The sequence below is a fragment of the Podarcis gaigeae genome, assembly GCF_964106915.1.
Source record: "Podarcis gaigeae genome assembly, chromosome: 1".
NCBI classification, from domain to species: domain Eukaryota; kingdom Metazoa; phylum Chordata; class Lepidosauria; order Squamata; family Lacertidae; genus Podarcis; species Podarcis gaigeae.
In genome coordinates, this window is record NC_139678.1 from 56,578,624 (window position 1) to 56,591,841 (window position 13,218).

General features: G+C 39.5%; 1 protein-coding gene across 3 annotated transcripts in view; it reads right to left on the minus strand.

Annotated features, from left to right (window-relative positions):
• LDLRAD3 (low density lipoprotein receptor class A domain containing 3) overlaps nucleotides 1-13,218 on the minus strand; it is a 119,774-nt gene that overhangs the window by 84,089 nt on the left and 22,467 nt on the right. For 2 of the 3 annotated variants that reach the window (XR_014567400.1, XM_083752287.1), the window contains exon 2: nucleotides 4,890-5,036. The exons of the other annotated variant lie outside the window; for it this stretch is intronic. Coding sequence is in view for 1 of the 2 variants with exons in the window: in XM_083752287.1 (XP_083608413.1) it covers nucleotides 4,890-5,036 (147 nt within the window). In the remaining variant the exon portion in view is untranslated. The remainder of the gene's footprint in view (nucleotides 1-4,889; nucleotides 5,037-13,218) is intronic. 3 annotated transcript variants of the gene reach the window in all.

The following is a 13,218-nucleotide window of genomic DNA, read 5'->3' on the forward strand; positions in this document are numbered from 1 at the left end:
ATGGGGACTACACACTGCTTTTCCAGGGGCAGCTTCCCAGCAGTCAGTGGCATAAGGGACAAAAGATTGTGGGGAATCAGCTTAACTTAATTAAGCCGGTTAATAAAGAGCTAATACCAGATTGGATTTAGCAGTGCCTTAAAGAGATACATGTGAATACACCCTGGAGTGCTGGGGAAAAAGTTGAACAAGTACAGAAAGAAGTGCCCCAATTATTTATTGCAACTGGAAAAGATACATTTTAGTCGCTCTCTATAAAAGGTAACATTGATCTGTCATACACTTAGTTACATTTTTTATTACAGATCTTAATGTTTCTTTTTTGGGGAGGGGAATCCCACAGTGTTGCAAATATAATGTTGCAAAACCTACACAGTTTCATAAACAAGTTGGATTTGTGTTTGCTGGTTTCTCTGGTAACTTCTCTCTCTTTGTATCATGGATGGTGGCTCATATTATGGATATATGTATTATTTTATTTATACTGTTGCTACAAGTTTGTCATGGCCTTTGGCTAAAACAATAAACTTATGAACTGAATACAGTCGTACATTGGTTGCCGAACAGAATCCATTCCGCAAGTCAACATCCAAAAACATTGGACAACCAAGTCGCAGCTTCCAATTGGCTGCAGGAGCTTCCTGAACTCAATCAGAAGGTGTGGAAGGCACATCTAACGTTCGGGTTCCAGAAAATGTTCGCAAACTGGAACAGTTTGAGAGCCAAAACATTTGAGTAGCAAGGCGTTCGGGATCCAAGGTACTACTGTACTCAGTTTCATTGCAGAGTGTAGACCAGCAGTGAAGATCAGTTGGTCCTATTACTTAGATCAATTCAACCTCTGTGTGTGCACCTGACCCTTGCCAATACTGCCTAGTTAAATCATGCTGAGATAGATGTGCCCAAGTTTCTTGATGTTAATGTTATTCTTCAGGAACTGAGGGTGCCACTACTACCCCACCCTCTCTCTCTATATATGTCAGTCTCAAAAGTTCAGTTTTTGAGCAAGATGACAGTATATGCATTAGGCATTAAGCCTCAATTGTTCAAGAGGATTTTCTTAATCCTCTGTACTCAGATTGCAGACAAAGGCCAAGATCCTATCTGATCATCTGGGTTTAGGATAAACTGTGGGATTTGGTGGGGGGGGGGGGTCAGTGAGACAGCAAATAGTTCAGGTGCTGAAAATGAACTGTATTCCAGGCCCAATGCATTTTGGAAAAATTCTTTCCTAAAGGGCACGATTTTAGCAACAAATGAGTAGGACATTGTAGAGACTCCTATCATAAACACGACTGCACTCTCAGAATCTGTACAAGCTACAATCAATTGCTACTGGACCACCTGTCTTATTTGATGTGAGAAGGGGGAGTCTGCCTTAAACTTGCTCTAAATTTCCCTTCTCTTTATAGTCCTAGAAACTCATGCTGTTCTACATCATAGGAGATGTCTTGCAGGGCTTAAGTAGGGCCTGCTGGATCAAGCCAATAGCCCACCTGGTCTCACAGTGACCAAACAGGTGACCATTGGGAAGCCCACAAGCAGGACCTGAGTGCAACACCACTCTTCCCCACTTGTGATTCTTAGCAACTGTTGCTCTAAGGCATACTGCCTCTGTGGTAGTGCAAACAGAATATGGAAGCATGGCCATTTTATGTTCTCTGTATTTTATATGCCAATTCTACCCTTATTGTTAAATGGAAACCTTGCAACCATCATGTATAATTTGTAAGTGTGAGGGTTAGTTTCTCTAAAACTCTGCAAGGGGCTAGCCTTAGAGACTGCTCAGAACTACAGATGATGCTCCCCAGTCTTCCTGAGTGGGGAGCAAGTTGTCAAGCGCAAAAGACTCAAGTGCAGTTGATCACACTGGCTGCCAATTCAGCTTTGAGGCACAATTTAAGATGCTGGTTATTATTACCTTTAAATCCATACACAGTGGGACCCAACATAATGGAAGCAGTGCCTTTTGCTATCTAAATCTTCTTCCAGCCAATCTACACAGGAAAGTCTGATCCAGTCACCCTACTCGATAAATAAAATCCTGTGAGTTACAAAGCAGGGCTGTCGTGCAGCACCCTAAGTATGCTATGCTCTTCCCACTTGGAGCACACACCTTAAACATTCTTTTAATTTCACAACACTAGTTTTACATCTTGAATTTTCTGTGCTTTCTGGCATGTTAACAGTGGATTGATTTCTTCCCATTGATTTTATTTACTCAGTGCTAGAGCTCTTGCCATTTTTCTCCATTTTGTAAGGCACGTTACGCCATCATTTTGTAATGAGAAAGTCAGGGTATAAAATAAATTAAAATGATAGTCTGCAGCCCTCCAGAGTTATTTAAAACTGAAAATCTATCACCACAGTCTCTTCTGTTTACATGTACCTCAACTGTCAACTATAGGGCATAACAGGAAATGAATCACCTGCTTCCCAGATTCCTTTTCCTTTGGATTATTTTTAAATTTATTCATGAGATCAGTTAAGTTAGCAGACAAAGGTAAGGAAAAACAAAACAAAAAAAGGATGATTATCTGTGCTTGGGTGAAAGAAAAATGGCCAAGCTAATATATTTTAATAATCTAACACAACTAGAAAAGTGTGGGGGGGTCATAGTTCTGCAAAAACATCAACTGACAAATCCCAAGACATTAACCCAATCCAACTGACGAAAGGAATTTTATGAACTGAGGTTTTGCAGCTATTTAAATTTTACTGGCAGATGCTATATTAATTACTACCAAAACCTTATGGATCCAGTTTATTCTCAGTGACAAAAGAATATTGTGAATTGAGTCTATGGTCACTGGCAGACTATTACTGACTTATTCATAAGCAAAAAAGAAGTCTGTTCAGGAACACTTCATTAATTGCTTATTTTCAAGGCAGTAGGTAACATGCAAAGAAGAGATAAACAAAATTATATGAAAAGGAAAATAAAAATATATTTGAGTACTCTTTTTTTAAACTCTTTTTTATTATTATTTGAGTACTCTTTTTGAGTACACAGAGAGAGAGAGAGAGAGAGATGTATTCCACTGGGTTTAAGGATAAGATTTGGTCTTGAATACAGTGGATGGAAAGAATGTTGAATTACACCTAAACTTGGCCAGAGTTTATTATCCCAGGTCCCATAATGACAATCCCAGAACACCTAATTTAAGATACAATTGTAAGCCAAAAAGGAAATCCAATCCACTCTTTGTTGTTAATGTTAATTCTTTGTTGTCAGGCGATCAGGGCCACACAACTTTAGGCAACAAAGATTACCTCACAGTAGTGGTTTTGGTGCCATGGAATGTTTTTGCCTAAACAGCCAATATAGAACTTAGAAAATGTGTTTGCAAGACACATGGTGCTTGCTGGGTCTTAGTTTCATTTTGCAAAGATTTAACCAAAGACCACATGCATTTATATGACAAATAAAAAGCAGAAAAGGCATTCTAAGTTCAAGCTGAAGTTCTGTCAGCTGCCCTGACAGAACGATCATTTTAGTGCAACACTGAATTCCTCCCTGAAGTATTATGATTATTTTAACCTCTCTTCCTGTTCCGAGGTGAAGTGGGGTTGCAACTAAAATGTTTTCAATTGAAACAAACAGAAATGACCCAATCAAAGTAGAAAGAAGTCAATCAAGTTTTGAATATTCACCAAATAGATTTCTTTCCTATACTGTTTATAGTCTCTGTGGAAGACAAACCAAAGACGGAACAGAAAGAAAGAACCCAGAAAAATTGTGAAAATTGTTACTGTGTTTCTAAGAAGGAAGTGTGGAACTGAAGGCTGTTCTTACTTGAACCCAATGATAAGAGTCATAAACTTACCGTATTTTTTGCTCCATAAGACTTACTTTTTCCCTCCTAGAAAGTAAGGGGAAATGTGTGTGCGTCTTATGGAGCGAATGCAGGCTGCGCAGCTATCCCAGAAGCCAGAACAGCAAGAGGGATTGCTGCTTTCGCTGCGCAGCGATCCCTCTTGCTGTTCTGGCTTCTGGGATTCAGAATTTTTTTTTTCTTGTTTTCCTCCTCCAAAAACTAGGTGCGTCTTGTGGTCTCGTGCGTCCTATAGAGCGAAAAATATGGTAGGTCCTCAGAGCAGAGACTAGGAGTGGCTCTGAGCCCCGTCCTTTGGCGTAAGAGGGGGTTGAGAACATTCTGAGGATTGCAGTCTTGTGGAGAACAATACACAGAATTTATAGGAACAATGATGTTCACATACGCAAGCATTACGACTGAAAGTCGCATGCACAACTTTGCTAATACTTACCAGACTATTTATGTATGATTATGAAATTCTGCATAAATGAATTGCTCTCTGCATTTGGAGATTTTGAATTACTATATGTTGTTTACAGGGAAGTACTGATCCACATTTCTTCTGTTTTTGTTGTGAAATCATGTGATTACACTATTTTATCCAGTTCACTTTTTGCAGGTATTGCACTCAGCAAGCTCATCTGCTTTTGCGCATCACTAACCAGGAAAGTGAGCAGGAGGGGGAGATGCAAACTGAAAAATATGGTAAACCTGTTCCAGATTTTTAGAACTTATGTGGGTTAAACTGAAACATGGGGCAAATTCAAGCCACAGAAAATATTCAAACAGACTGCATCTGCTCATGACAAATTTGGATAGAGCAAACGCAGATTTAATTGCCAGCCCAGCAATGAAATTCGCAGTGCCCTTCAGAAAGGTATTGTCTTTGTCAACCTACAATAAATTGTACTGCCACCAAGCAAGAAGTGAAGAGTCACTTCAGTTAGACAAACCAATAAGAAATATGGTAACACAGGTTGAATACTAATCCCTGAAATGCATTTGATTTTTACATGGCTGAGTCTTGCTATTCAAAATATGAAAGGTAGCAATCAAGTAAAGGACACTCACGGCATTCCTTCTCATCACTTTTGTCAAAGCAGTCTGGCAGCCCATCACATTGCCAGGCTCCTGGGATGCAACGTCCATTACTGCACATGAAGTTTCCAGGAATATTACATTCATTTGTGAAGTTATTCCAAGGCAACTGTTGGCCTTCTGCAACAAGAAGATAAAATGCACAGTGTTTACATATGCAGAAACTGCTTTCACATCTAAAGCAATACTGCTGGCTCCCCTTTTCCATTAGTAGAGGCACCCACTGAATCAAAGGCCCTTCCATGAATGGCACAGCAGTGCCTGCCTTAAAGAATACTATGTTTGGCCTTAGTTTTGGTCTCTGCCTTACAAGGAAGCCATCCATGATTAGGGCTAGAGATAGAATAGCTGAATAACTGAGATATATATATAGAAGCTGCAATTATTAAGGATGCAGTTCTATACATACATACATACATACCCACTGAAGTCAATGGGATTTACTACTGAGTAGATATGTATAGGATTACACAGTCTACAAAGTACCCTCTCCAATCCATTTTATGACTGGAACTGCAGACTAGAGCTTTTCCATCACACCTGCCCAATATCTTATTCCACTCCCCACTATTCATGCAGAAGAAGTGGGTGGTACAAAAGAGGGACCATTTTTTTCCAACTCATACAATTAGTTTATTTCTAAAGTTCTAAATTCCAGTTTGAAATTCTGATAATAGTAAAAATTGATTCATCCACGCTGATGGAATTTGCCAAATTTTGTAACCTGTGTGTACCGTATTTGACAGAGACATTTTATTTTAACCCTAGTTAACTAAGAATTATTAGAGGAATAGTTGCATAAATAAACTTGGATCTTTATTTATATGTGATTTCACTGGGCCAATCCCCAATATCTCTAGATAAGCAACTCTTAAGTGACTTGACCTAAAGATATTACTAAATGAAACCCTCAAGACTGCTGTAAGTCAAAATGCATGCTAATGAGCATAGAGGATTGTTATATTGGAAAGAAAGTAAGTCTTGTTCACTAAGGTATGCCGTTTCCTATCTCAAAGTGAACCATTGTCATCAGTTTCAGATGGGACTCAGTGTTAACTTTGAAGCAAGTTCTGAAAAAAAGATTTCTAGTTTATAGTTTTTGATTTCATGGGGACATATATGTTTTAATACTTTGAATACCAGCATAAAACATGCAGAGTAGTACAGATATAGCATGTTTACTCAGGCAACTATAGCTGACCCTTTGATTTCTTAAGCAGTTCACATACCATGGAATACACAAATAATACAAAAAGATCTCTTAAAATGAAAGGGTAAATCAAGGATTGGGCAACGTCATTTAAGAAATTCAGCAACATCTTTAATCTCTACACATGTTTAACATCTCCTCCCAATACTTCAAGCTGCTTTCATGTACCATTTGCTTTACATAGTAATAACACCATTTTCCATCTTATCATTATGGCTGAAAAGTACAAAATTATTTTGGCACAACTGCAAGTGTTTGGTCCCCACAGTGCTGCAGTAAACAGTATGCACACTATGATAGCTGACTATATCTAAGTAGACATATTGAGCTCTGGGATCCCGTTCCCCCATGGTTTTCAATGCTGAATAAATTGTATAATGCTTTTCTTGAACCTTAATTTTTATGAAGTAGTTAGCTGGAAAATCTCATGTATTTTTTTTTAATGCAGAACTTCAGAGAGTTCAGAATCATAATAGTGAGAAACAAAGATATTTTTAATAATGTGTCTTTCCTTAAGAAAAAAGTTGAGATTTTTCCAAATTCTGATATAAATCTTAACTCTTTCAGTACTGATTTCATTCCATATCAGATGAAAGGCAACACAGTGCTGGCCAGAAACTGTAATCAATGTTACTTTTGCCTTTGTCATTTTGATCATTAAAAGTTCAAACATTGCATCTTAAAATGTCTTTATAAACCACTTGGATGAAGAAATTGAGAGGGTGCTTATCAAATTTGCAGATGACAACAAACTGTAGGGGTAGGTAATGCCACAGAATTTATTAGCGCAAGCTAATAAAATGAATTTCAATAGGGACAAATGTAAGCTTCTGCACTTAGGCACGATGAACCAGATGCACAAATATAGGATGGGGGACCCCTAGCTTACTAGCAGTACATGTGAAAAGGATCTGGGGACTTGGTGGAACACAAGCTTAACATGAGCCAACAGTGTGATGCAACAGCAAAAAAGCTAACAATAGTTTAGCCAGTGTTTCCCAACCTTGTGCCTCCAGATGTTTTTGGCCTACAACTCCCATCATCCCTAGCTAGCAAGACCAGTGGTCAGGGATGATGGGAGTTGTAGGCCAAAAACATCTGGAGGCACAAGGTTGGGAAACACTGGTTTAGGCTGCATCAACAGAAGTATAGTGTTAGTACTATAGTAATAGTACCACTCTATTCTGCTTTAGTCAGACTACACCTGGAATACTGTGTCCAATTCTGGGCACCAGCATTTAAGAAGGATGTTGACAAGCTGGAACATGTGCAGAGGAGGGCAACTAAGATGATCAAGGGTCTGGAAATGAAGCCTTATGAGGAACAGTTGAAGGAGCTGGGTATGTTTAGCCTGGAAAAGAGGAGACTTGAGAGGAGATAGCCATCTTCAAATATCTTAAGGGCTGTCACATGGAAGAGTTAATAAGCTTTTGTTTTCTCCTGATCTGGAGAGTAGGAGAAGTCACAAGAAAGGAGGTTCCAACTAAACATCAGGAAAAACTTTCTGACAACTAGAGCTGTTCAACAGTGGGACATTCTCCCTCAGGAGGTTGTAGACTCTCCTTCCATGGAGGTTTTTAAACAGAGGTTGGATGGCCATCTGTCATGGATGCTTTAGCTGAGATTCCTGTATTGTAGGGGGTTGGACTAGATGACTCTTGAGGTCCCTCCCAATTCTACAATTCTATCACTTTATGATTCTATGAAAGTGCTAAATGCTTGTCGCATTTTACCTCAGAGATGGTTGCATGCCCCAGAGATTCTTTGTACCAAATTACGTAGATGCATTCTGAATGTGCTCTACCATCATGCTTCAATAGCGTCTCCTTTATAAAAAATTCCAATAAAGAAATAAGAATAATTAATCCCAAAACTGGCTGTGCCTGGTTTAATCCCACCAAACATGACATGGCTAGGCTTCACAGTTGGAGATTGTTGGTGAAATCCCCAGCCTCGGGTTTTAAGTGTCTCCACAGCAGCTGTTGCTTCTGCTTGGGCAGAGACAAAAATAAATACAAAGCTCTTTAATTGCTGAGAGAAAACAAGGAACATGTGCCAGTTGGGAAATAAAGTTAGTATGGAAGCTGTGGGTGGCATCAAATCAATATAAAGTCCAACCCAAGCCAAAACAGATAGACAAGTCATGGTTTCTTGCTTATGTAAGAAACTAGCTCCATGTGGTTGCCTAAAAAGAGTGTTTCCAACACTAATGAACATTAAAGAAAACATTTTATAGAAGGGCTTCATGTTATCCAGATAAAAATTTATGACAAAGCCAAGCATATTCAGGACTGCTCCCTCAACTTTTTATTCATGATTTACTTGTGTCAGGCATTGTATTGGCAGTGAAGCAGGGCCACTCTTTTAGCCCCACCTCAAGTATTTCCACCACACTCATGAGTTGTGTGTGATTACCTGCAGAGAAAATATTTATGTGAGCACCTATTCTCTGCACATTTGAATTTATCTGCAGACAACTGTACGTAACACATAGCATTCGAGGAAAAGGTCCGATGGCAGAGGAGGGGCTAAATAGACAGCCCAACTCTGCCGTCAACAGTGGCGTAGCGTGGGGGGTGCAGGGGGGGCCGGCCGCTCTGGGCGCAACATCTGGGGGTTAGGGTTAGAGGGCACAAATCCACAGGTTAGGGGGTGCAAATTACTTGCCTTGCCCCGGGTGCTGACAACCCACGCTACGCCACTGGCCGTCAACACAGATATGCCCCAGGAGACGCATTAGTAAGGCTTCAGAGAGGACACCCATAGGTAGGGAAGTCACTTGTCTGCCCTGCCTCTCTCTCCTCCTCTCTAAAAGAACGTTTCTGACTAAACAGCAGAGAAATAAAATATCTGCATAGCAAGCATTATGGGTAGCTGACACCATAGCATTAATAATACAATAAGAATGAGGGTGAGGATGTTTGGGCTACATCACTTCAGTGCTTGGGCAGTAGCCATATTTTTAGCCTGCATTCATATTAACACAAGTGAACAGCATTAGGCAACCTATAGGGAGCTATACAGATGAACATATTACACTCTATCCCACTTCACTGGCAACAAGAGAATTAAAAGTAAAACTTATTCTCTAGGATGCAAACTGACAACTTCACTTGTGCCCTTTGGAGGACTTAATTGCTAAGTAATGCTGGGGCCTAACGATCTGGAAGACACTTCAACATAAATCCTTGCTATGCGTGCTATAGTGCAAAGGGCAGGCATTTTGCAGAGAAGCTTCTCTTGATTGCAAACAGCAGATTCAGAGAAACCTATTTTTGTTATGCCACAGTAAAGTAAGAAAGAGTTGAAACTTCTTTGCCCAGCCCCCCATAACCTAGAGGCTAAAGATTCTGTGGGGCTGCTATTCACATCACAAAAACATATACATTAATTGTATTCATGCAATGGACTTCACATCAGCTTTATCTAAGAAAATGAGAAACAAAAAAACCTGAAACCTCAACAACTTTAAAAGCCATTGGTGCAGAGACACCAAAGGAAAGATAGAGGTTTAAAATTGCATAGGGTGGGAGTGCAGGACTGCACAGCAGTTAGGAGGCTACTCACATTATATCTGGCACCATGCCTCAGAAGAAACACTGTCCCATGTCACTTGCTATGAATGAGATGGTAAGAGATGGAAACTACTAAAATCGATACCCCATTATTCACTAACTTGGTTTGGTCCTAGATTCAAATTTAACCTTTTCTTTATAAGTGCTCTTACACAAGATCAGACCTGCTGAATCAGGTATCTAGTCCAAAATCTTATTTCCCACAGAGGATAATTAAATTGCACTGGGAAGCTCAGAGGCACAGCTTGAAGGTTTCATCCCTCACCCACTAGTTCTCTCTGAAATTTCCATATAGCTTTTGATTAACAGCTTTTAGTAGACGTATACTCCATGAACCCTGTTTTAAAGCCATTTAAGCTAATGGCCATCACTAAATACTGGGGCAGTGAATTTCAGCATATGTATGCAAGCATGCAGGTGGCAAGAACTAACATAAAGACATTCAATTGTCTAACTTTTCATATGAAAATGTCTAGCATGGCTAAGAAAACATGTTCTCAGTCTATGCAGCAGTTTACTTTTCCTGTTAAGTCTATCTGTGGCTAATTGTTCTGTTAGCAAACACAACTACTAACATTTTTATTGGCAACCTGTGAGAGAGCCTGTGAGCAGCATTTACACAAACAGGAAGGAACACACAACTCAGACACCACAAGAGAGTGCAAAGGGGAGGGGAGGGGGAATAGTAAATCCTAAAAGCTTCTCAGTCTCTTAGGAGTTTCAAAACCAAAAGGTTTTGAATACCTACACTTTCACAATGAACTGTACTTAACTAACACATGAAACACCCACCAGATCAGGCCAGTGGCCCATATAGCCTGTCAACCAGGTGCCTATGGACAGCCCACAAGTATTTCCCCCTCCTGTGATTTCCAGCAACTAGAATTCAGAAGCATAGCTCCAGCAGTGGAGGTACCAAATGTGGATCTTATTCTTTTTATTTATTTAATTTCTTTTTATATCCCACCAATCCTCTAAGGAGCTCAATGTGGTGTACATAGTTTTCTCCCCACCACATTTTATCCTTGGAACAACCCTGTATGGTAAGTTAGGTTGACAGACTGTGACTGGCCCAAGGTCACCCCATGAGGTCAAGTGGGGACTAGATCTCTCAGGTCCTATATGACACTATAACCACTGGTGGTGGTTAGAGCAGGTTACAGAGGCAACTGGATGTCCTATGAGATGCTACTCTGAGCTATCTGTAAGGAAGATAATGGTAAAGGGACCCCTGACCAGTAGGTCCAGTTGTGACTGACTCTGGGGTTGCAGCGCTCATCTCATTTATTGGTTGAGGGAGCTGGCGTACAGCTTCCGGGTCATGTGGCCAGCATGACTAAGCCGCTTCTGGTGAACCAGAGCGGTGCACGTTTACCTTCCTGCCAGAGCAGTACCTATTTATCTACTTGCACTCTGATATGCTTTCGAACTGCTAGGTTGGCAGGAGCAGAGACCAAGCAACAGGAGCTCACCCCATCACAGGGATTTGAACCACCGACCTTCTGATCGGCAATCCCTGACTCTGTGGTTTAACCCACAGCGCCACTGGCATCCCCCAGTTTTGGCTTCATAACTACAAATATGAGAAGACTCAAATCAATATTCATATACAGATGATGATGGAAACCCAGCCAGATGGGTGGGGTACAAATAATAAATTTTATTATTATTATTATTATTATTATTATTATTATTATTATTATTATATCAGGTAAGTCCTATTAGCTAGGTATATTTTCATCTATGCATGCACATACACATCCCACTCTCCATTTTGTGTTAAGCAAATGCTTCTTCAAATTGAAATGGAAGCTTAAAACTGGTTAAGCACTGCTGAGCTGAAATTGTTGCAGGGCTGCAATCTGAAGCCATAAACCCATAAAAAGTAAGTGCATAGAAGTTGTGAAGCACAGTGCTCAAAGCACATTTGTCCCATAACTGATAAATGATTCCAATAAGAAAAGGGGTACATTTTCTTTTAAAAATACGTATCCCCGTGATAAATGTAAGATGCATTATAAGATTCTTAACTAGAGAATGAACCATTAAGAGTCCAAAATTGCAAATTGAATCCTGAAAGACATTCAGCTACTCCCAGAAACACTCAGAAAAGCTTTTACCAACTCAGATCCTTATTAATATTCTACCCCTGCTTTTAATTCCTGTTTTAAAGCATTCACATTTTGCTGTGCAAATGCAGTTTTTATTGGCACTAATTAGCTGAAAGAACAATAAGAAAACAAAGCTGAACAGATAAAATAATGCAACTTATTTATGATGTTATGTACACAATCCAAAAGCTGCGGCTGTGATTTTGTGAAAGCATTGTGTCTTCTTGCATACTGATACCCTCAAGAATCCAGAGTAAAATCATCAATTTTACTGGGAGATAGAAGAATTACTTAAAATCGAACTGGGTGGAAACCAAACCCCATAGCTATAATGTGACAGGTGTTACAAGCGTTAACTAGAAGACTACACAAATAAAATGGATTGTACTTCAAGTGATCAAATCTATAGGCTCGCTTGTTCAAGAAAAACTGTTAGAATGTGAACTTTTGCCCACCAAGGCTCAAGTAATAAGGCTGTTAGTTTGCTGTTGTTGTTGTTGCTGCTGCTGCTGCTATTTTTATAATGCCACAAAATTACTGTCAGTTTGTTTTTGGAATGACACAAAATTGTTATTTCTAGTTTGTATTTATTTACGGTATCTAATTAGTGAGGTATTAAATTTTTGATTAAAAAAACTAAAGCAGACCTGTTTAGTAAACCATGGCTAAAGTTAACCAGTTTGTCTAGTTGAGACATAATTCTAAACTGCAATCATTTTGGGAGGCAGGGGAGGTTGTAAGCCCAAGACTTGCAGAGCTGCTTCTGTAATAATAGTTTAGTGTTATGTCAAACAAGGCCACTGAAATGATTTAGTGTCAGATGTAAATAGCCTGGTTTAAGGTACACCACTGATTTATGTTTCATCTGAATTAACAAATTATGGTTTACACTCTCCTGCAAACCCCAATTAGAAACTAGAGTTTAATCCTGATTTGCAGAGTAAGTGAAGACAATAATTTGCATGTTCAGCTGAAATGCCATGCAATAATTTTCCTAAACACAGGAGAGGAAGGGTGAAGTCTCCCTGTGCAATGGAATTATGGAGTGAAAGGAGAAATCTGAAACATGGATTGTCATCAGGGTTGAATCCCAGTGTTCCATTTATAAAATTTTACCTCAGTAGTCATCTTGCCTCCATGATTCCAGCTGGGGTTTACATAATGCAAACTATGGTTTGTACTAACCACAGCTAAGAGCCCACACCAGACTTTGAGCTTCCAGAAATATGGTAGACAAATCATGGTTTAGAGGTGGTAATTGGCTTTTGATTCCCACATGCTCAGGACTCAGCTTCAAAAGTTCACTGCCGACATAGTGTAACAAACCATGGTTTCATGTTATGTGTAAATCACCTTAATTTTACAAAGAAAATAAATTAATAAATCAGTTCTGCTATCAAAATAGT